The sequence below is a fragment of the Microcaecilia unicolor genome, chromosome 1 (assembly GCF_901765095.1).
Source record: "Microcaecilia unicolor chromosome 1, aMicUni1.1, whole genome shotgun sequence".
NCBI classification, from domain to species: Eukaryota; Metazoa; Chordata; class Amphibia; order Gymnophiona; family Siphonopidae; genus Microcaecilia; species Microcaecilia unicolor.
The window spans coordinates 29203661-29228292 of record NC_044031.1 but is presented as its reverse complement, the minus strand read 5'-3'; the positions used below and the strand labels follow the sequence as shown (position 1 = coordinate 29228292).

General features: G+C 46.9%; 1 protein-coding gene across 1 annotated transcript; it reads left to right on the top strand.

Annotated features, from left to right (window-relative positions):
- LOC115464309 (gastrula zinc finger protein XlCGF26.1-like) lies at positions 1 to 24632 on the top strand. Its single transcript, XM_030194701.1, has 2 exons — positions 1 to 78; positions 21869 to 24632. The coding sequence occupies exon 2, from the start codon at positions 21904 to 21906 to the stop codon at positions 23611 to 23613; it is 1710 nt and encodes a 569-aa protein (XP_030050561.1). The 5' UTR covers positions 1 to 78; positions 21869 to 21903; the 3' UTR covers positions 23614 to 24632.

Sequence of the window (24632 nt, the reverse complement as noted above, 5' to 3'; positions counted from 1 at the left end):
TTAAAAATGAAGATGAGAAATATTTAATTCAACAATCTGAGTGGGAGTGGAAAACCCCCCCAAATGACTCCACCAACAGTAAGTAAATGGCTTAGATTTAATGGGCTTTGCATTTTTAGATCACAGGAGACGGGTCATTAACGTCAAACAAAATAACCGACAGCATCTCCTAACAGAAAGAATTAAGAACAAGTGCACATTTTTTACATAACGAACTGCCACCCCCAATAATGACCGAGTGTTGGTCCTGCTACGGTCATCCTCGTGACATGAGGATGTCATGAATCTTCTTGACAATCTTCTTGTAAAGCTCCTTCTGCCAATCAACCAGAATGTCCCAGTCCACTTCCAAGAAATAAGCAGCAACGTCCTTGAATGTGACCAATGCCTAGAACAGCAAACGGGACATCTATGACGAAACGCCTAGCCACCCACGTGGGGTTACTCTGCAGCCACTTTTTTTTTTTAATTTATAATTTTTATTGATAACTCGATACAGCCTGTAAATTTACAGAATATCTTTCTCCAACCATTAAACCCAATAACATGAGCATGATCATGTGTCATACAACCCTCACATTAAAGATTTTTCATTTAGAATCCCCCAACTCCCCACCCCCTTCCACCCTCTCCCGTTCATCTTCCCTGGTGGTCCCAGTCCATATTCATAAAGTGTGTTCTAAAATTTCATTCAGATGTACCCATTCTTCTGCTACCCGGTTTAGCTTCCCCCTGCGACAGTCTGTCATTTTTTCCAAGGAGGAGATTGTTTTAAGTTTCAATATCCAGTTCTGTATGGTTGGGCCCTCTTTCTGCTTCCAATTAACAGCAATGAGTGTTTTCACCGCTGCCAGACCCATCCTCTTAATTCTACATTGCCATCTATTTCCTTTTCCATTCCTCCAGCCTAATAAACACCATTTAGGGTCACACGGGAACAGCACCCCCAGGGCCTTGGTAAGTAAATTGACTACCGCTCCCCAAAAGGTTTTCAATGGCTCACATTCCCACCATATATGGTAGTATGTGCCTATTGTCTGTTCGCATCTCCAGCACTTATCAGAGGCTTCCGGATACATAACTTTCAACCTATCTGGAGTATAGTACCACCTGCTTAGGATCTTATAGGCGTTTTCTTTTACTAACACACAAACAGATGTCTTTTTAACCTCCATACACACTCTTTTCCATTCAGGGATGCTAAACACCACTCCTAAATCCCGTTCCAACGCCTTCATATATGGTAATTTCTCCAGTTCCTGACCTCGCAAATATCCATATAGTCTAGATATCCCCTTCCCACCACAATCAATCGCCCCCCACAAATTCTCAAATCTTTCCCTTTCCAATGAGTTTTCCTTTGCTCATTTCTCTTTGGTTAAGTAATGTTTAATCTGAAGATAAGCAAAATGATCCGTCTCAGGAAGATCATATTCGGACTGGAGCTCTTCAAATTTCTTAATAGCCCTGTCTCCCAACAAGTCACGAAAACGAATCAACCCTTTCTAAGCCCATGTCTTGAATACTATACTCTCTCCTCCCACTGGAAATCCAGGTTCCTGGGTGATCCAGGCAAATGTTGAGCTCTTCTGAGAGCTCCGAACTCTCCCTTTCAGGGCTCCCCAGAGTTCCAGTAAATGTGAAACAAAGGGATTTAATGTCATTTTCTTATATCTACCCTCTGGAATGGAAACCCACAACAACCCGTCAAGCTTTCCCTCTTGTTCAAAAATCTGCTCTAGTCTTGTAACGGGGGATAGATCCACCTTGCTCCATTCCTCAATTTGTTTTAATTGTGCTGCCCAGTAGTACCAAAGCACGTTGGGCATGCCCCTTCCACCTTGTTCCACCGCTTTCCACATGATTTTTCGGGATATTCTCGCCGGGCGTCCCTCCCATATGAATCTCCCTAATTCTGATTGTATTCTTAATAACTCCCCTTTGGGGACCTGGATTGGTAGAGTCTGGAAGAGAAGCAACAACCTGGGCAAAATGTTAATTTTGATAGCAGCAATCCTCCCCCACCAGGACAACCACCCTGCCCTCCATCTATTCAAATCTTCTCTAATAGCTTTAAACAGAGGCCCATAATTCAACTGGTAAAGGGCTTCTAAATCTAATGGTATCCAGATTCCCAAATAGTGAAATTTTAAAGGTGCCGTCTTAACTGAAAACCTTTCCTCCATCCGTCGAGTCTCCAGTCCTGAGGCTGTCACCCCCATAAGTTCTGATTTACTTATATTTATTTTAAATCCAGTTACTTCCCCAAAATCCTTAAGTTCTGTGACTATGACCGGTAAAGTCGTTAGAGGAGAAGCAACATAAAATAGAATATCGTCAGCAAATAAGGCTACCTTGTGCTCACGCCCTCCCATCCGAACCCCTTTGATATCGTTTAGGAGCCGAATTCTCTGCGCCAGCGGTTCTATGGAGATGGCAAACAATAATGGTGAAAGTGGGCACTCCTGCCTTGCCCCCCTTTGAATGGTTAGTTGTTCCGACCAGCCCCCATTCACTTTAATCCTTGCCACTGGCGACCTATATAGCCCTTTGACCCATCCAACAAACGCTCTCCCAAACCCCATTTCTGCCATGGCCTCCCACAAATAATCCCACTCCACCTGGTCAAATGCTTTTTCTGCATCTACCGTGAGCAGCGTCAGGGAGTCCCCCTCCTTTTAGCACACCAAAGAATATTCAGTGTACGTCGGATATTATCCGCCACTTGCCTACGTTCTATGAACCCCGATTGATCTTCATGTATTAAATGAGGCAAAATTTTCTTGAGCCTATTAGCCATGACTTTTGCTAGTATTTTTACATCTGTATTTATCAGGGATATTAGGCGGTAAAATCCACATACCGTCGGGTCTCTCCCAGGTTTTAAGATCACCGATATTCCTGCCTCATACATACTAGTAGGCAAGGTCCCTTCCCTAGAACAGGCATTTCCAATCCATACCAGCATTGGTCCTAGTTCTTGACTGAAAATTTTGTAATATTTAGCCGTAAAACCGTCGAGTCCCGGCGCTTTCCCCCTTTTAATCCCTTAATAACATTTAATATTTCGTCCAAAGTAATGGCTGCCTCCATCTCCACCCTTTGTTGTTCCGTTACCCTCCGCAACCCTAACCCTTGTATGTAATTCCGGATATCCACTGTAGATGCCTGGGTCCCCTTAGTGTATAACTCCCTATAGAAACGCACAAATTGGTCTTTTATCTCCTCATCTTGATAAAACATTGTATCTCCTACTCCCTTAATCTTCATAATCGTATTGCTAATGCGTCTGTGTCTTAGGCCCCTGGCCAGCATACTACCTGCTCTATTACTAAATTCAAAAAACTTTTGTTGTAATAAGCTCCTCTGATATTCCATCTTTATCATTTGTATCTTCTGCAGCTCAGTTTTCCACTTCAGCATTTCTTCTAAACTACTGAGATCTCCCCCACGTTGATGTTCCTTTTCATAGCGGGCCAGGTTCTGACTCACTTCTATCTCCCTAGCTAACCCCTCCTTTTTCCGCCATGCCCCCCTACTAATAAGATGCCCCCTAACCACTGCTTTCAATGCATCCCAAAGGGTCTCATCTGAAACTTCACCCGTATCATTATTATCAAAATATTCCTTAATAATCCCCCTCAACTCTTTACATTCCTGCTCGCCATCCAGAAGGGATTCATTAAGCCTCCATTGTTCCCCTACTCCCTTTTTCCCTATTCCGCTCAATGCTATCCAAATGGAAGCATGGTCGGAAGCATGTATACTGTCAATCTCAGAGTCAGTTATCTCCTCCCAGACCTCCCGATCAATCCTAGTTTCCTCCTCAACCCTCCAGACCGGTCAAGACGCTTGGGTTATGCTCGCCTACCAGCAGAGGGAGACTGAGAACACTAACTTCAAACTATGTACATATAACCTGTGCCTAGCCTTCTGTCGTCAGTATTTTCTCAGTCTCAGCAGAGGGTAGACAGGCAACCTGTGCAGCTTGTCCGGTCTGGTAGGATTCAGAGATTTTGTTAGAAGTTTCTTGGATCTGTTTTTAGATTTCATCCCTGTGCCTGGAAGACTTAGTGTGCTGGGGGTTGGTGGGTCCGGTGGGGCCTGCCATTGTCCCCTTTGGGGTGTCACACCCGGGTGGCCGGGTCCCTCCCCCTAACTGGCTCTCCCGTTTGGGCAGCTTGTGCCTCGGCTGCAGTTCTGTGCTGCAGCCTTGAGTGCCGTATAGTTTAGCAGCAGCAGGGCTCAATTTCTGCAATAAAGTTTGTAAAAAAAAAAAAAAAAAAAAGATTCTTTCAGAGCAAAGGCCCAGACGGTGTGGAGAGCTAAGTGAGCTGCACTCCGGGGTTCCGGAGTTGTTCAGCTGTTTTGGGGCACTGCTATTGAAGGCTCCGGGTGATTGAGGTTTCGGGCTGTCAGCTGTTAGTTTGGCGCGCGATGTCGGGAAAGCCGCTCCGATGCAAATCTTGTGCGCGCCGGGGGGTTGACGTGGTTGGCGGTTCCTGCCGTTATTGTGGCGAACCGAAGGCGTCTTCCTCCGCTCCGCCGGTGCTAGCGGCGGAGGTACCCGCGTCTGGCCCCCCCAGAGCCGGCAGCGTCTCAGTGTAGCAGTGCGGCGGCGGTCCCGATTTTGGCGGGAACCGCCGCCATTTTGGAATCGGCATCGCAAGGCCCGGAGTTGGTCGGAGGACCTATGGGCAGTCAATTGTCCGGTTTTTATGGGGGGGACGTTCCTGGTCGGATGGGTTTCCCGCCGGATCTCATCTGGAGTTTATTCCAGGCCTGGCAGGCAGGGCCGACGCGAGCGGAGCCCCCTAGTCTGGGAACGGGGGGGGCTAGTGTGAAGAGACCACGTGTAGAGTGGTCGGAGGACTTGGACAGTTTTTCACCTCCAGAGTCAGAGGGCGATTTTAGTCCCCTGGAGGAGGATGAGGGGCCGTTGGCTGGTTGTGAGAAGGAGATTGCGGTGCCTGGGGAGGACCCTTCGGTAGTTCGCATTTTTCACCGGGATGAGTTGACGGAACTGATTGAACAGGTGTCGGCGACTCTCAAGTTTGAGGCGTCAGCTCCAGTGACAGCCGGGACGCAGGATCCATTGGTTAAGGGGATCCGGCAGGTTTCACGTACTTTTCCTATGAACGCGGATCTGAGGGAAATGATTACCCAGGAGTGGCGTTCGCCAGAGGATCAGTGTAAGGTGGCTCGAGCCATGGCTAAGTTGTACCCGCTCCCGCAGGAGGATAGAGAATCCCTCCGGCCTCCGACCGTGGATGCCGTGGTGACGGCTGTGACTAAGGCTACGGCTATTCCTGTGGATGGGGGGGCCGCGTTGCGGGACCCACAGGACAGGAAATTGGAGACGTTTCTCAAGCGGAGTTTTGATTTGTCTGCCTTGGCGCTGCAGGCGTCAGTTTGTGGAGGTCTGGTGGCCCGGGCGTGTTTTCGCTGGGTGGAGCGGCTGCTGGATAGCCCACCGGCGGATAGGGCTTCTTTAGTTCAAGATTTGGCAAAGTTGGAGATGGGGTCGTCTTTCATGGCTGATGCGCTGTACGATTTGTTACGGGCTTCGGCTAAGAACATGACCCTGGCAGTGGCTGCTCGTCGGGCCCTGTGGTTGCGGGGCTGGATGGCTGATGCTGCTTCTAAGGCAAAGCTGTGTTCGCTGCCGTTTAAAGGTTCTTTGCTTTTTGGAGAAGAGTTGGATAAGTTGGTGAGGGGTCTTGGTGATGCTAAGGTTCCTCGTCTTCCAGAGCTTCGCCCTAGGCCGCTAGGGGGTCCGCGGTGCGTGGTCGGTTTCAGGAAGCTCGTCGTTATCGGCCCGGCAGGTCCTCGGGGGGGACTAGGGGTCGGTTTTTCCAAAGAACTCAGTCCTTTCGAGGTGGTCGCCGTGGAGGGCGCGGGTCCGCTTCGGGAGCGAACGGTGTGTCCCGTCCTTCGCAATGATGGTTTGGGGACCCAACCTCTGGTTCGCGTGGGGGCGCGTTTGCGCTTGTTTTACCAGAGGTGGGTCCAGATCACCTCAGATCAGTGGGTGCTGCAGATTGTGCGAGACGGCTACGCGTTAGAGTTCGACGGTCCTCTGCCAGATTTCTTTCTCGTGTCCCCTTGTCATTCCAGGCGCAAGGCGAGAGCAGTGCGGGAGACTCTGGCGCGTCTGGTCGATTTAGGAGCAGTGGTTCCGGTTCCTTCAAAAGAGCGAGGAAAGGGTTGTTATTCCATTTATTTTGTGGTCCCCAAAAAGGAGGACGCCTTTCGGCCCATTTTGGACCTCAAGAGGGTCAATGCAGCTCTGAAGGTTCCTTCCTTTCGAATGGAGACGTTACGCTCGGTCATTGTAGCGGTTCAGGAAGGAGAGTTTCTAACGTCTTTAGACCTGACGGAGGCGTATTTGCACATTCCCATCTTAGAGGCACACCAGCGGTTTCTTCGTTTTGTGGTGTTGGGGAGGCATTTTCAGTTTTGTGCTCTTCCGTTCGGCCTGGCAACGGCACCCTGCACTTTTTCCAAGGTCATGGTAGTGGTGGCGGCTGCGCTGCGTTTGCAGGGCATTTTGGTCCATCCGTATCTCGACGACTGGTTGATCCGAGCCAAATCAAAGTCAGAGAGCGAGGACGTCACCGGCCGGGTGGTGTCTTTTCTGCGGTCGCTCGGATGGGTGGTCAATCTGGCCAAGAGTCACCTCGTTCCGTCGCAGTCTCTAGAATATTTGGGAGTACGTTTCGACACGAAGAAAGGCCGAGTGTTTTTGACAGCTCCCCGCATTTCCAAGCTGCAGTCTCAGATTTGGCACCTCCGAGCTCAGAGGGCGCCAGTGGCGCGGGAGTATCTTCAGGTGCTGGGTCTGATGGCGGCATCAATAGAGGTGGTGCCCTGGGCCAGGGCCCACATGAGACCGTTGCAGGTAGCGTTGTTGTCTCGTTGGTCTCCTCAGTTTCAGAGTTTGGAGGAGAGGCTCTCGCTGCCGTAGGTGGCTCGGTGCAGTCTTCGCTGGTGGCTCCACTCTCCGAATCTAGTGAAGGGCATGCCGTTGGACACTCCAGATTGGGTGGTGCTGACCACGGATGCAAGTCTGTCAGGATGGGGGGCTCATTGTCTGGGTCAGGTGGCCCAAGGGCGTTGGACGTTGGAAGAGGCGAGTTGGTCCATCAATCGCCTGGAGACGCGAGCTATTCGGTTGGCTCTTCGGGCCTTTCAGAGTCTTCTGGACGGCAAGGCAGTCAGGATTCTGTCAGACAATGCCACGGCTGTCGCCTATGTAAATCGACAGGGGGGAACGAAGAGTCCCGGGTTGGCCGTAGAGGCGGCGGAGTTGCTGTCCTGGGCAGAAGTTCATCTGCAGAGTCTATCGGCGGGACACGTGGCAGGGGTGGACAACGTGAGTGCGGATTATCTGAGCAGACACACGTTGGATCCCGGAGAGTGGGCTCTCCATCCCTCCGTGTTCGAGCGGATAGTGTGGCAGTGGGGTCGGCCAGTGTTGGATCTTATGGCGTCGGCCGACAATGCGCAGGTCTCTCGGTTTTTCAGTCGTCGAAGGGACGCGCGAGCCGAGGGCATCGACGCGTTGGTGCTTCCGTGGCCAACTCGGCAGTTGCTCTACGTGTTTCCGCCGTGGCCGCTGGTGGGTCGCGTGGTGCAGCGGATCGGTCGGCACTCGGGGTTAGTGGTGCTGATAGCGCCCAATTGGCCCCGGCGTCCGTGGTACGGAGATCTGATGCGGTTGCTGGTGCAGGATCCGATTCCCTTGGGGCCTCGGGTGCGACTGGTTCAGGGGCCGATAGAGATGGCAGATCCCTCTCCGTTCTTGCTTACGGCTTGGCTCTTGAGAGGCACCGGTTGAGAAAGAAAGGTTTTTCGCCCAGGGTGGTTGATACGATGTTGAGGTCTCGCAAGAGGTCTACTTCTTTGGCGTATGTGCGGGTGTGGCGCATCTTCGAGAATTGGTGTCAAGAGCGGGATTATGTTCCTTTGCGTGCTTCGGTGGTGGAAGTTTTGGATTTTCTGCAGGATGGTTTGGAGAGGGGGCTGTCGCTCTCTTCCCTGAAAGTGCAGGTTTCGGCCTTGTCTTGTTTTAGAGGTAAGATTCGGGGAGTTTCCTTGGCGGCTTCTCCTGATGTGGGGCGGTTTCTGAAGGCAGTGAAGTTGATTCGGCCGCCTTGTCGTCCGTTGGTCCCGCCTTGGGATTTAAATTTGGTCCTGGAGGCGTTGGTGGCACCTCCGTTTGAACCCTTGGCATCCATTACATGTAAGGATCTTACTTTGAAGGCGGTTTTTCTGGTGGCCATTTCTTCGGCGCGTAGGATTTCAGAGCTTCAGGCTCTGTCTTGCAGGGAGCCTTTTTTGTCTTTTGCTAAGGAGAAAGTGACTTTACGGACGGTTCCTTCCTTTGTGCCTAAGGTGGTGTCTGCTTTTCATGTCAACCAGGTGATTTCCTTGCCTGTGTTGGGGGATCGCGCTGGGGATCTTACGCAACGTCGACTGGCTAAGTTGGATGTACGGCGCGTTTTACGGTCTTATTTGCGCAGAACGCAGGATTTTCGAGCATCGGATAGGTTGTTTGTGTTGTTTGGAGGTCCCAAAAAAGGGGCAGCAGCTTCCAAGGCTACTCTGGCTAGGTGGTTGAAGGAGACCATTGCGTCGGCGTACTTGTTGAAACGCCGGGCCGTGCCCTCGGTGCTTAAGGCTCATTCTACTCGGGGGGTAGCTGCTTCTTGGGCGGAAAGTAGTTTTATTCCTCCGCAGGATATTTGTAAGGCAGCGGCGTGGTCTTCCATCCATTCCTTTGTGAAGCATTACAGACTTGATGTTCAGGCAAAGGAGGATGCTCGGTTTGGAGCGGCGGTGTTGTCTTCTGCTTTTCGAGGATCCCACCCTTAAGTTTCTACTGCTTTGGTACTTCCCAAGCGTCTTGACCGGTCTGGAGGGTTGAGGAGGAAGGTGAAATTAGGCCTTACCTGCTAATTTTCTTTCCTCTAGACCCTCCAGACCGGTCAAGAGCCCGCCCTGTGGATTATCAGAAGTCTGTGGATTATCAGAAGTGATTTTGAGCCGTGTTCTGCTATGACTATCCTTTCAAGTTTAGGTGGTCGGAGAGAATTTCTTTGGCTATATGACTCTACAGAGCGGGGCGTTTTGACATTCCGTCTGTGGAGGCACACTGTTGGTGTTTGACTAGGGGTTTTCCAGGTACAGGTGTTGTTTTTATTGTTTCAGGTTTTTTGGTTTCTGCTTTGCTAAGTGTATACTGACGACAGAAGGCTAGGCACAGGTTATATGTACATAGTTTGAAGTTAGTGTTCTCAGTCTCCCTCTGCTGGTAGGCGAGCATAACCCAAGCGTCTTGACTGGTCTGGAGGGTCTAGAGGAAAGAAAATTAGCAGGTAAGGCCTAATTTCACCATAAATTTGTTGCGCATGTGAATAATGTGTGAAAGACTTCTGCCCAGGATGCTGTAATCTCCACACGTCCACCATATCCAGTTCCTTCATTAACTTAAGAAATCGTCCCTTCGTCTGTGTGTCTCCATTCCCTCGCCCCTTAGAATGATCCATCTTCTCTACTGAGAAATTGAAATCCCCTCCCATAATCACCCTCCTTCCCACAAATGCCCCTAACTCCTCCTTGAGCGAGTCAAAATATCCCCCATGACCAGTATTCGGGGCATACACATTCACAAATGTAATAGATGTATTATTAATACTGCCTTTCAGTGCTATACATCTCTCTGCTTTATCTTTATATACTGCTTCCTTGACAAATTGCAGGCCATCCCTTACATAGATAATTAGTCCCCCCGTTTTGCCTCCTTTCGGGTCAGCCACTGGGAAGCCCTCCCCTAGGCCCTTATTCAATATTAAGGATACATCTTTTTGTCGAATATGCGTTTCCTGTAACATTATTGCATCCCATTTCATCCGTCTCAATTCCCGAATAATAATACTGCGTTTACCCGGACTGTTTAAACCATTAACATTCCATGAGCCCACCCGTATCCCACCCCCCTCCCCCCCTTCCTTTTCCTATCCCCCCACCTTCCCTCCTCCCCCCCTCCCAATCCCCGCAACTGGCCCGTACCTCTTCCAGCCAGTTTGAGCTCTGAGGAAGCTAGTCTTCGCCAAAATCCCATCTTATTACTTATATATCCCCTTCAAAACTGTTCTCCCTCCCATATCCTATATCTCCCGCTCTTACAAAACTCTCGTTGTTATAACATAATAACATACATAATAACTCAGTAGATGACGTCCGAAAAAGACCCAAATGGTCCATCCGGTCCGCTCATCAAGATAACCTCAACAACCACACTTCTCCCACAGCGGTTCAGAATAACGCCCGAACCTCTCCAGCCTGTTACCTCCTCCCAAACCTTAAAAAGTGCAGTCTCAAAATGGAATCAAGTCCCAGTGTCCGATGTTGTAGACTTCCTTTTTTTCTCTGTCCACCTTTTCCCAGCTTGGAGTACTCCGTCTGAGGTCTCCCTAACGTTTTCTTGGTGTGTTTCCCACTTCAGCTGGCAAATTTGTACATCCCATCTCCGCTAGAATTTTCCATGTTCCTTCGGTCTTAGTAGCCTTCGAGATTTGTCATCTGCTGTTACTTGTAGCCCAAAGGGATATAGCCATTTATATCTCAATCCCTCCTTCTGTAAATAAGAAGTAATCTCCTTTAAATCTCGTCTTTTTTGGAGAGTCATTTTAGCAAGATCCTGAAAAACTTGTGGCTTACAGCCTTTCCAATGTACCTCCCCTAAAGCTCTGGCTTTTTACCAGATCCGTTCCTTTACTGCAGATTCATGATAGCAGACAATTATATCCCTGGGAAAATTCCCTCTTTGTGGGCCTAAGCTCCTGTGGGCAGTGGTGTACCAAGGGGAGGGGCGGTGGGGGCGGTCCGCCCCGGGTGCATGCCGCTGGGGGGTGCCGCGGCGCGCACCTGCTCAGAGTTGGCTGACTTTGCGCGTTCGCTGCAGCCTGCAGCTCCCTCTCTGCCCTGGAACAGGTTACTTCCTGTTCCGGGTCAGAGGGAGCTGCAGGCTGCAGCGAACGCGCGAACTCAGCCAACTACTACTACTATTATTACTATTACTATTTAGCATTTCTATAGCACTAAAAGGCATACGCAGCGCTGCACAAACATAGAAGAAAGACAGTCCCTGCTCAAAGAGCTTACAATCTAATACAACTCTGAGCAGGCTTGCGCTGCGGCACCCCCCACAGCGGCGTGCACCCGGGGGGGGGGGGGGGTTGCTGCACCCGGGGGGGCTGGGCGCCGCCCCGGGTGTCCGCCCCCCTAGGAACGCCACTGCCTGTGGGCTCTTTCAATTTTGATAGTCTCTGGCTCTTGACCTTCTACTGCCTCAGTTCCAGAGTGCAGGATGTGCAAACTTAAGTCTTTCACCATTGCCAGTACATCCTTAAACTGTTCTTCCTCTGGCACTCCTTTAATCCTTAAATTGCACCTCTGGGTTCTATTTTCCAAGTCTTCAATGGCTCTCTCCAGCACCTCCCGCCTTTGCTGCTCCGATGCTATCCCTGTCTGTAGACTGCCAATCTCCTCCACCATCGCCTCCACCTTCTCTTCCGTCTCAGCCACCCGACCTCCTATCTCCTTCAGTTCTGCATGCAGCTCCGCCACCACCGTTTGGATGCTTTTCCGGGTTGTTATTAGCTCCGATTTCATTTCCTTGAACCATCGGGATATTTCCCTCATGTTCACTGCGATGTCTCCGGTTTCAGCATTATCGGGGTTCAGGTCCGACTCGGATTCCTCGGGCGCCATTTTCGCGCCACGTGTTGAGACTCGCTGTGACCCGTTCTGTCCCGCTCTGGACTTCTCTGCTGTATATTTATACTGCGAGAGTTTCTTCCTCGCTGCCATCGTAGCTCAGAACTTCCTCCTCCTCTGCACGGTTAGAATCTGCTCTCTGCCACGGGGATTATAACTCCTTTTTTCCCGGACTCCAGCAGAGCACCATTTCTAAGCTGCCATCTTCTAGCTCCGACGTCACTTCCTCCACCCTGCAGCCACTTTATCCCCAGCACAGCTCAGGTCTGCCTGCACCTGCCGCTTGTGCTCTATACTAGCACCCTCCTCCCACTGGCTGGATCACAACGCCTCTGGCCAAGTCTCCCACTCTCAAAATATCTCCAGTTATTTCTAGGTTACTGGGGCCACACTCCCAGTGGTCCCACAATTCCCAGAAAGCACTCATAGACCCAACTCATAAACCACCAGGATTCTTTATCAGTCCAGACAAGCAGAGTCGATAAACAACTGTTCATTGTCTTAAAAATATATTGAACAATAAACAAAAAATGTGCAATCATCAAACAATAACAGGTAACTGAAATATGGATCATTTATATCAGAAGCTAAACATTTGTTTACTTTCTAAAAAGTACCTGGGGAGATCATGAGGTATAGCTGCTGACCAGTTATCAAATATAGCTGTTTTTTACAGGGCTTCAGCAAAGAGCTTTCTCTCTCTTTTCTCTCAAACTGAAACTGAAGCAACAGCCAGCAACTGCTGGGTAATTTCAAACTCCAGGCCAATCACAACCGAGAACAAAAACATTTGAAAAAAGCTGGCTTCATCCCTGCAAGGCACTTCCTATTACCTGTGTTAACTAAAGAGCAATCATTCACTTATCTGTAATAGCTTAAAACATAACAGGCACCTCCTCCTGGCCAAAGTAGAGAAATGCACCTCAAGATTTAATAAAGGCAGTCTTTTTTTTTTTTTTTACAGGCTTAAAACACGCTGTTCTGTCACAACACCCTACATCAAAGTTTCATTATTTTTTTCATTTCATTTTATTTTATATTTTTAAATATAAACCTATCGATATACTTCTAGGTTGTTTACAACAAACTTAAATAATAGTTCACATAAAAAGAAACAATAACAGAAACAGAAAATCATTCAAAATAAAATGGGTAAGTAGAAAAAAAACAGTCAATAATGAAAAACTAAAAACAGACCTTCACATCCCTTATCACCCCCCCTTCCCCAAAACTCAAAGAATGTCTTTCTAACTTGCAAAATCTTCCCCACGTTTCTTGATAATATTTCCATTTAATAGATTTTAAGGCAGACAGTCAAAATCATTTGCATATAATATACAGTTTTTAACCATTTCTCTAGTTGGTATGTCCTGTGTATGCCAATGTGAAGTAATCAGCAGTTGAGCTGTTCTAAAAACCAATAGCATTAATTTATCCATAGCTCCTGTTATCCCTTCCACTCTCCCACTTAGTAGGGCATTTTCCATACTACACTATCCAGCTTATTTTCGAAAGGAGAAGGGCGCTCATCTTCGAGAGATGGGCGTCCTTCTCCCGAGGGCGCCCAAATCTGTATAATTGAAAGCCAATTTTGGGTGCTTTCAACTGCACTGTCGCGGAGACGAACAAAGCTCACGGGGGCGTTTCGGCATAGTAGCAAAGGCGGGACAGGGGGCTGGCATGGGAGTAGTTGACAGACATAATGGAAAAAAGAAGGGCGCCCATAGCGAGAATTTATGTCATTTTTTTCTGGACCCTTTTTTTTTTAGGTCCAAGTCCCAAAAATGTGCCCCAACTGCCCAGATGACCACCAGAGGGAATCGGGGATGACCTCCCCTGACTCCCCCAGTGGTCACTAACCCCCTCCCACCAAAAAAAAAGAACTTTAAAACCTTTTTTTTCCAGCCTTTAAGCCAGCCTCACATGTCATACCCAGATCCATGACAGCAGTATGCAGGTCCCTGGAGCAGTTTTTAATGGGTGCAGTGCACTTCAGGCAGGTGGACCCAGGCCCATCCCCCCCCCCCCCCCCCCACCTGTTACACTTGTGCTGGTAAATGTGAGCCCTTCAAAACCCACCCGAAACCCACTGTACCCACATCTAGGTGCCCCCCTTCACCCATAAGGGCTATGGTAGTAGTGTGTACTTGTGTGGAGTGGGTTTTGGGGGGCTCAGCACCCAAGGTAAGGTGCATAGCTATGCACCTGGGAGCAATTTCTGAAGTCCACTGCAGTGCCCCCTAGGGTGCCCGGTTGGTGTCCTGGCATGTCAGGGGGACCAGTGCACTACAAATCCTGGCCCCTCCCATGACCAAATGCCTTGGATTTGTTCATTTTTGGGATGGGCGTCCTCGGTTTACATTATCGGTGAAAACCGGGGATGACCATCTCTCGGGCCAGCAATCTCAGCATTTAGGTCAACCATCTCTAAAGTCAACCTAAATATTGAGAGATGAGCAGGGCAACCCGTATAATCGAAATGAAAGATGGATGCCCATCTCGTTTCGATTATACGGGTTGCCCCGTCCCTTTCCGAGGACGTCCTCAGAGATGGACGCCCTTAGAGATGGTCGTCCCCGTTCAATTATGCCCCTCCACATGAGTCTCGAGTAACTGTTGCCCATATGCAGATACCTCCTTCCATAATTTCTGGACCTTAGGACATTCCCACCAGACATGAACATATGTCCCCCTCCGGCTACACCCTCTCCAACATAAACCACCCCCTTTCCTTAGAATGGATTGCAGTCTAGATAGAGAGTAATGCCATCTCACCAGTACCTTAAGACCGTTCTCAATAATGTGAGGTGCATGTGACAATTTATGAGATTGCAAGAAGATATCTTTCCAGTTCTTCATAGAAAACTCTCTCGATCCCTCTCCCTTGCCCCCCCACCATTTATCTACGGTGTTGAGGAGCCCATAAACAAAAGATATATAACCCCTACCAACTTGTCCACCCACTAAAGTTTCAAAAGCCGACTTAAGGCCTCCACCCCCTGCTATTAGTTGTTCTACTTGAATGAAATGTTTATCTTGAAGGTAAGGGAATAACATCTCTAGCTGCCAGTTGATAGTGAACTTGTAACGTTCCAAAATTTAGAATTTGGTTATCTCCTATAACTTGACTAAAATAGAGAAGACCATATCTTTCCCATCTTTGAAACAAGCTATTGCCAAGCTCGGGTACAAACATAGCCATATGTCCCATATCTTATTCTTCAATAAATGGGGATGTGTCTTGAGCCATAGGTTCATAGTGGTCCTCGTAAACGGGTTTTGGGAGAGAAACTTCAACTGAAACATACTAGCCTCTTGCTCTGCTAGCACCCATTGTTTGGGTTGGGTTGGGGGTACCTGCTACAATTGTGCAGCTTGGTAGTATTTTTCCAGATTAGGTATATCTATCGCCCCATTCCCTTTAGATTGGAACACAGCCTCCCGGGCTACTCTGGATCTCTTTCTTCCCTATATAAAGCAAAATATCTTTCTATGAGGTAGTTCAACAGGGAGAACTTGGAATAAATATAAAAATTTAAGGAGAACCATCATTCTCACTGCCTTCATCCTTCCTATCCTGGATGGTATTAATTAATCCCACCTCTCTAAATCTCGGTACCAACTACAGAGTGTCTCCCAGGCCGCCCCAAGTTTGATACCAAAATACTAAACCCATTGAAAGGGAAAACATTTCCTAAGATTTGTCTCCTCCCCTTTTGGAAGGGATATATTCAAAATCTCTGTCTTAGTGGGGTTAGCTCTGAATCCCAACAAGCTTCCATATTCTGCCATTTGCTCCTGTAAAGCCATTTGGTCTTTTTCTATACCTTGAGTCAATATCAAAAGATCATCTGCAAACAAGGACACTCTATGTTCCTTACCTCCTATTATAAGTCCTTTAATTTCCCTAAACTTTTGTGCCAGAGGTTCTACCACCAAGGCAAGCAACAGGGGCAACACTGCTAATGCTATCATAGGTATCCACTCTTGATGTGCCTTCCAAAAGATAACATAACTGTGACGAAACACTGGGTTTCTAAGCCTGAAAACTATATTATTTCATGAAATGTTTTTCTACTAGTTGGCCAGCAGATGGCTCTTATTTTGAGTTTTAAAACTGTAGCAGAAAAATAGGCTTTCTCTTTTCCAGTTTAAGCTTATGGAAAGGCAATCTGCAATCATTGGCTATATACTTTCAAAGTTGATGCCCTGGGGCTCTGATTAGCCCTGGACTTCAAACTAGCAAGGAGGTAGTAGATTTTTCTTTATTTTCAGTGTGGGGCTACAGAGGAGGAACATCTCTATCCTGTGCTACCCAGGTAGTAAAAAGTGTTAGATAGTTTTAATGTTGGCCCTTGTTTTGGTGGTTATCTGTTATTGCTTGCTGTACTTTTTCATCTGTTTTTTCAGGCATTCACTGTTCATTTTCATGTTAATAAACCTATAATTTATTAGTTCTGCTGTCTTGGACTGACTAAGAATCCTGGTTTGTGTTTTTCTGTTTGCTTTCTAGAAACTGTGGAACTCCTGGAGTGTGGCCCCAGTGTCCTAGAAATCACCAGAGAATAATCTGAGAGTTGGAGACTAGCTCAGCAGCAAGCAGGACACAGTCGGTGGGAGGAGGGTGCTAGTATAGAGCACATGCCTAGGTGCAGGCAGTCCTGAGCAATGTTGGACACAGTCCCTCCAGGTGGCCACAGGGTTAACCCCAGGCGGGCGCTAGGTGTTTGGTGACAATAACACTTTGTTTTTATAGTCTGCAACACATCGCAGTTCTATGTGGGTTACATACAACGAGACTAGACAAACCAGAAATTACAGCATAACATTATCATGAATGAAAACTAATATGTTCATTTCCTTCCATAATTCTGAAACAAATCTGTTTTGAGCTTGATGCCTGAACTATCCAGGAAGAAATTTCCTTGTCTATTTTAGCAGTCTGATACGAAAGCAGAGAGTCTATACACCTCTTTTGTATTTCACCCTTCATAGATTGAAAGTACTCTTCTACCATCTGCTGTTTGCCTTCCAGTAATAAATCCTACCTGATCAGGGTTAATTATAGTGGGCCATGAGAGAGGGATTGACATAGAGGCAGAAAACACTCCCTCACTGGGATGTATCCTATCCGGTTCCGTAGCTTTTTCCACTTTCAGGTTTTCAAGCCATTTAGAAACGCTTTCTTCTATGAACGGCGCAGGATCCACTCCATTCTCAGATATTCCCTGCTCAACCAACTGTGATCCTTCTCCAGAATTTCCTTCCGTGAACACTGAAGAGAAGTATTTGTTTAGTGCATTCACTTTATCCTCATCATTCTCCACATAGCTATTCTCAGCATCTTTCAGTCTTGCAATTCCGTTCCCCAATATATCTAAAAAAAGGTCTTGTCACCTCTCTTTACATCTTTAGCCATTTTTCTTCTGCCTGCGCTGTCACTAGCTGTACTTCCTTCTTGGCTTCTTTAAGTTTAATTCGATAATCTTTTCCATGATCCTCTCATTGCATTCTTTTGTATTTCTTGAACAGAGCCTCTTTTGCTCTTATTTTTTCAGCTACTTGTTTGGAGAACCACATAGGCTTCCTGTTTCTCTTGTTTTTGTTTACTTTCCTTGTGTAAAGATCGTGTCGGGTACTCGAGGCAGAACCGGAATTTGTGAGCCCTTGGACCACTGCCAAGGAGTGGCAGAGGCAGGCAAGACCACCCTGGAACTGGATACAAGGAAGAGCAGGACTGGTACTCTGGACTGGAGTAGTAACTGAGGCAGCAACTAGAACAGGCAGAACAGGAACAGCTTCATCTGCGCTTGGCCACCGTTCCTCAGGAGTTGAGCCCCTGAGTGCAGGTGGCCGGCAGAACTTGCAGGACAAGGCAGGAACTGAAGGCCCAGAGGACCCCCCCCCCCCCCCCGGGTCTAGGATACACGAGGGAGACTTGGCTAGGTACTAGACTAGGACTGAAGGCTGCTACGCCGCCACTAGGCAAGAACGCAGTACAGACTAAGCAGACAGGGTAAACGCAAAGGCTAGGCTGAAGCAGGGGCTCAGATATGCATACAAGCTTGGCAGGAGCAGAGGTTAGGAGGTACATATAAGCTTGACAGAAGCAGGGGTCAGGACATACATACAAGCTTGGCTGAAGCGGGGTTCAGGATATGCAGACAAGCTTGGCAGAAAATGGTTTCAGGATATACAGGCAAACTTGGCAGAAGCAGGGTTCAGGATCAACCCACAAGCTGGGCAGAAACAGGGTACGGAATAAACACATAAGCTGGGCAGAAGCAGGGTTCAGGATATACATACAAGCTAGGCAGAAGCAGGACTCAGATTATCCACCCAAGCTGGGCAGAAGCAACTGTAGAATAAACCAGAAACTAGCAGAGTCTTTGGGCAGGCGGCAGACAGTACAATAAACCAGGGATACCAGTCTTGGGCAGGCAGCAGTAGAATAAATCAGGGGCTTGCAGAGTCTTAGGGCAGGCAGCAGCCAATAGAGAAACCAGGGAACAGAGTCTGAGAGCAGGCAGAGGACAGGAGAATAAACCAGGAACTAGCAGAGTCTTTGGGCAGGCGGCAGACAGTACAATAAACCAGGGATACCAGTCTTGGGCAGGCAGCAGTAGAATAAATCAGGGGCTTGCAGAGTCTTAGGGCAGGCAGCAGCCAATAGAGAAACCAGGGAAAACCAGAGTCTGAGAGCAGGCAGAGGACAGGAGAATAAACCAGGAACTAGCAGAGTCTTTGGGGCAGACAGCAGGCAATAGAATAAACCAGGAATAGCAGGCTAAGGGCTGAAGCTACAGCAGCTCCACACACAGCCAGAGAAGTAAACCCAGGCTGAAGCTTTAGTAGCTCCAAACACAGACAGAGAAATAAACCCAGGCTGAAGCTACAGCAGCTCCAACCACAGGCAGGGAACAGACAAAGGCTGAAGCTTCAAACACAGAGTAAAGCACCAGAAGGACTAGCAGTCCACAGACACACAAGCAGAAGGGCAAGAGCCCGGAGCTGGAAGGGCAAAAGCCCAAAGCAAGATTGTAGCAGCGCAACAGTACACTGACTAACCTGACAACATTTTGGCAATGCAAAGGCCCTGAATGCAAGCATAGTACTTCCTTATAAAGGTTCTCCCTGATGCTGTCACTACTGCAGGACAGAAGCAGGAAACACACTGACACCAAGGAGAGGCTTGGAACACATAGGAAGTGAGCACACAGGAAGGACAGACAGGAGCCATCTTGGAAGCTGGAACAGAACAGGCAGAAGCCATCTTAGATGCTGGCTCCCAGAGAGGCGTGGCCCCCACAGGTGCCATCTAGTGAAGTAATCAGCACACAAGACAGAGACAGAACTAAAACAGAAGCAAACAGAGGCCACCAGAAAGGTAAGTCTGAGGTGGTCACGGCCACAGACGTGACAGATCGGTTGCCCTATTTATAGCAGTTTTCAGCTTGGAGCACTGCACTTGCGCTTCACCTATCCTGACCCATGCCATCAGCTCCTCCTTCAGATATTCCTCCATTTTACCAAAATCAGTACATCTGTATCTTGAAACACCTAGCACCTGCCTGGGGTTACCCTGTGGCCACCTGAAGAGTTTGCCCATCACTTTTACTCTGTTCCCCTCCCCTCTACCTATACCCTCTAGCCCCATCCACCTACTGCTCCTTCCCCACCCCAGCGCCATCTTCTACTTCATTCCCCTCCCCTCTACCCATAACCCCTAGCCCCATCTAACATCTGCTCCTTCTTCCAGTCCCATCCATCTTCTGCTCTGTTCCCTTCCCCACCCACACCCCCTAGCCGTATCTCCTGTTCCAACCCCCTCCCCCACAAGCCCTCTACCCCTAGCCCCATCTGCCTCCTGCTCCTCCCCCCACCCATCCATCTTCTGCTCCTTCCTTCCTCCCCCCTCCCACCAGTTTCATCCATTTTGCGCTTTCCAGGATCTCTTGTCTATTTGACTTTTTTTTCCCCACCATCATTTCTGTGTCCCTATCCCTATTCCCATGTTCTGTATCTGCCTTCTGTGTCCCCATTCCTCCCCCGTCCCATTTCTCCCCTTCTTTCCTCTGCACTTCCACCATAGCCTCTTCTCAATCTCCCTGTGCCCGTTGCAATGCAGCCTCTTCACTCTCTCTCTCTCTGCCCCCTGCATTAAAGCTGCTTCTTCTCTCTATACATCCCTTGCCATCCAGCCTCTTCTATCTCTTTCTCTCTCTTTCTGTCCCATGCAATGTCTCTTCGTCCCTCATTCTCTGTCTATTCCCCCTGCCATGCAGCCTTCTCTCTTTCTGTGCCCCCTGCCATTTTTCATCTTTACTCTCTCTCTCTCTCTCTCTCTCTCTTTTGTTCTTACCAAAGTTAAAATAAGAGTATTTTGCAGTAAAAATAACGCAGGGTAATTGGGCTACACAGGCTAAAGGGAGAAGCCAGCAGGAGGAACACCTATATCTCATTGTTAGGTGAGACCAACAAGTGAGAGATGGTCAGTGGTCTTCATGCCCCTTCCTTACAAGAGACTTATGTACAATTTTTCTTAGCTTAGAATTCAAAGACGTTTGTTCTGTAAAATGTCATTTTATTTTTGATTGAGAAGGCCCATTCTTGTTAGAACTTCTTATCACACTTATACAAGATAAGGGGTCATGGTTCTGAGGAAAAGGTGACATTCTCAGGAACCAGTTTATTTATTTATTTATTTGTAGCATTTGTATCCCACATTTTCCCACCTATTTGCAGGCTCAATGTGGCTTACATTTGCCATAGTGGCGTTTGCCATTTCCGGTCTACAGAGTTGCACATGGTTTTACAGTCAGTGCGTACATACATGGTATAAGAATACATTATGATCTTGCGTAGGTGTCAACATTAGGGTAAAAGTGATAGTGTTTGGCAATGAGGTTAGTCAGCATTGTGTGGTTACATAGTAATCAATATTAGATTAGAAGTGGGATTGTTTGTTTATTAAAAGCATTGAGGTTATTCGATCGTGTGATTAAGGTCGATCCAGCCTTATTCTTCAATCTTATTGTTTAGTAATTAGGACGGTTCTTTGCGGTATGCCTTCTTGAATAAGTCAGTTTTCAATAGTCTTCGGAAGATAGTTAAATCTTGCGTTGTTTTTATGGTCTTCGGGAGTGCGTTCCATAGTTGCGTGCAAATGTAGGAAAAACTGGTTGCGTATGTGGCCTTGTATTTTAATCCTTTGCAGTTGGGGTAATGGAGGTTGAGGAATGTGCGTGCTGATTTTATTGTGTTCCTAGCAGGTAGGTCTGTAAGGTCTGTTGGTTTTACTGTTCCATCTTTTCTCTCTCGCCTTAAGGCACCCAGGTCTCTTCACCTGCCCTGTTCCCTCCATAACCCTCCAGCCATAATATAGCGCTGCTGGAAACACTGGCCACCTGCTTCCTTCTCTCCAGCTATTTCCCTCTTCATCAAACATAGTCGTGGACATAATTATACTGTAGCAGAGTACCTCTCAGGGAAAGGGGGAGGTTTCTTCTTAGGTAATTTAATTTCTTTGGCCTGAGTAGTGCAGGGGAATGTTTTTGTGTTTTGTTTAATCCACAGTCAGAGAAATGTATTTAATATCTTCACGCCTGTAAATCCGTACCCTTCATATTTACTAGGCCATATTCTCAAGAATCCCCTGGGGCTGCCTAACCCCCAATGTTCAGTGGCATTAAAGCCGGTAGTACCAGTACCCTGAATATTGCCTCTGATCGCTCACAAAATAAAGGGCGGTTATGAGGGGGAGGCATATAGGAGGAGCCCAGGGTTATGCGGGTGTCGGCTGGCTCACATAGGACATGAACTGCTGAATATTGGGCTGGAACCCACATAACTTTTTTTTTAATTATTTCAACCCCCCCCCCCTCCCCCCTCCGCGGCTCTCCTGACAATGTTCCATCCTTTCTTCCCCCCACCCCCCCCCCCCCCGAAGTTTCTACCTCTAGCCCAGGTGCTCCAGTGGGTTTTCTGGTGTAGGAGCAATATCTCCTCGCTCCTGCCCACCTTAAGTGTATCCTTTTCCATAGCTATAAAATTAATGGTCGTACTCTTCTATTTTATCCAACAGATGATGGATTTGGGAATGAGAGGAAAAGAGTGAGAATGTACGATGAGCAGCAGAAGGAGGAATGGAAACACGAAGACTCTTCCAGAGACAGCACAGATCCTTCAGCAGACTGTGAAGGAGGTATCGGTAGCATAATAGCAACCGGCGAGAAAGCAGCAGCTCAGAAAGGAGAAAGATTAGAAAGACAAAAGAGAAACTGTAGCTTTTTCCCAAGACTTGTACAACCTGGAAGACTCAACGGTGAGAGAGATTTTAAAAGTGCTGATGTTTGGGAAACCTTTACTACCGACTCCAATTTTATTGAGCACCACATAAGTGGGCTTAGGACTGAAGTTCATGACTGTCAAGGTATGCACAAAACTAACCCATCTGGATACTCTGGAAACTGTGAAAAACCATGGAAATGTTCTGAATGCGATAAATGTTTCAGAAGCAAGGTGAACCTGAAAAGCCACAAAAAGACTCATACAGGAGAGAAACCGTTTCAATGTTCAGAATGTGATAAATGTTTCACAACCAAGGTGAACCTAGAAAGCCACAAAAGCACTCATACTGGAGAGAAACTATTTCAATGTTCAGAATGTGATAAATGTTTCACATGGCAGACCAGCCTGAATATTCACAAAAGGTTTCATACTGGTGAAAAACCATTTCAGTGTTCAGAATGTGATGATTCCTTTAGCTTTAAATGGCACCTGAAACGTCATGAATGGATTCATACAGGAGAGAAGCCATTTAACTGTTCAGAATGTGATAAATGTTTTATAACCAAGGCTGAGCTGAAAAACCATAGAAGAACTCATACAGGAGAGAAACCATTTAAATGTTCAGAATGTGATAAATGGTTCAGCACCAAGGCAAACCTAAGAAGCCACAACAAGACTCATACTGGAGAGAAACCATTTAAATATTCACAATGTGATAAATGGTTCAGAATCAAGAGTGAGGTGAAATTTGACAAAATGACTCATATAGGAGAGAAACCATTTCAGTGTTCAGAATGTGATAAATGCTTCAAATGGAAGACCAACCTGAATATTCACAACATGATTCATACAGGAGAGAAACCATTTCAATGTTCAGAATGTGATAAATGTTTCAGAATCAAGAGAAACCTGGAATGCCACAAATTGATTCATACTGGAGAGAAACCATTTCAATGTTCTGAATGTGATAAATGTTTCAAATGGAAGACCAGCCTGAATATACACAAAATGACTCATACAGGAGAGAAACCATTTCAATGTTCAGAATGTGATAAATGTTTCAGAACCAAGGGAAACCTGGAATGCCACAAAATGACACATACTGGAGAGAAACCATTTCAGTGTTCAGAATGTGATGATTCCTTTAGCTTGAAATGGCACCTGAAACGGCATGAATGGATTCATACAGGAGAGAAGCCATTTAATTGTTCAGAATGTGATAAAAGTTTCATAACCAAGGCCGAGCTGAAAAACCATGAAAGAACTCATACAGGAGAGAAACCATTTAAATGTTCAGGATGTGATAAATGGTTCAGCACCAAGGTGAACCTGAAAAGCCACAAAAAGACTCATATAGGAGAGAAACCGTTTCAATGTTCAGAATGTGATAAATGTTTCACAACCAAGGTGAACCTGGAAAGCCACAAAAGCACTCATACTGGAGAGAAACCATTTCAATGTTCAGAATGTGATAAATGTTTCCATAGGCAGGATCAACTGAAGCAGCACAAAAGGACTCATACGGGAGAGAAACCATAAGTGTTGCAAATGTGATTAATGTTTCAGAAGGCAGGCCAAGGAGAATGTTCACAAAAATTCATACGGAAGAAAAACCATTTAAATATTAAGTATGTGATAAATGTTTTAATAAGAACGTCCAATTGAAATAGCACAAAAGGACTCATATGGGAGGGAAAACATTTAAATGTTTAGAATGTGATAAATGTTTCAGAGGGAAGAACCATCTGACTCGGCTTGCAATAAATCACAGTAGAAAACCCACTTAAATATTCAAGATGTTACACATGTTTCAAAAAGAAGGGGCTACTGTCAGAGAGGAAGGTCAGAGCAGGCCAATGGCTTGGACAAACAACTAGGAATATCTGAAAAGAGGGATTGCGTAGACCTGTCACATAGTTTAAGGCATTAAGACATGCTTAAGAACAAGGATCGTGGACCAGTATGTGTGAACTGTGTGGTAGTTCGGTAGAGAGTGTTCAGGAGTTCATAGCACTTTAAGCATTGTAAAAATGGTACCATTATAAGCTTTTCTGGACAGGGAGTTACATATATGAATTATATTAGCTTTACTTATATAAATTACATTAAGGTAAGCCTGTATGGAGATATGTACTTTAACATTTATTCTGTTCATTATTTCCACTGCTTCTAAGCTTGTATTCTAAGCAGATAAGGAAGGTACCAGGAGCAAACTGTCTCTACAATGTTAGGAATTTGAAGAAAAAACTGTAGCTGGACATGACATAGAAACAAGTTAGAAGATGGGAAAGATGGTAATGGAATATGGGAAGGATGGAAACTAAGTGAGAGAGAATAGGTGGAAAAGACAGATAAGCAAACGAGAAGGAGAGCACAGATAGAAGACCTTTAAAAGGGGATCCACCCTTAGCTCGAGGGGAGTCTTATCTTCCCTAGCTGAGCTCCCCTCCTGATCTTTCTCTTTTAATGTTTCAGTAGCTGCTTGCACTCTGCCCTTGCTTATGATTTTTGTCTGCTGCTTGAATTAAGAAAAATAAAGAGAATCTTGCTGAATTTGA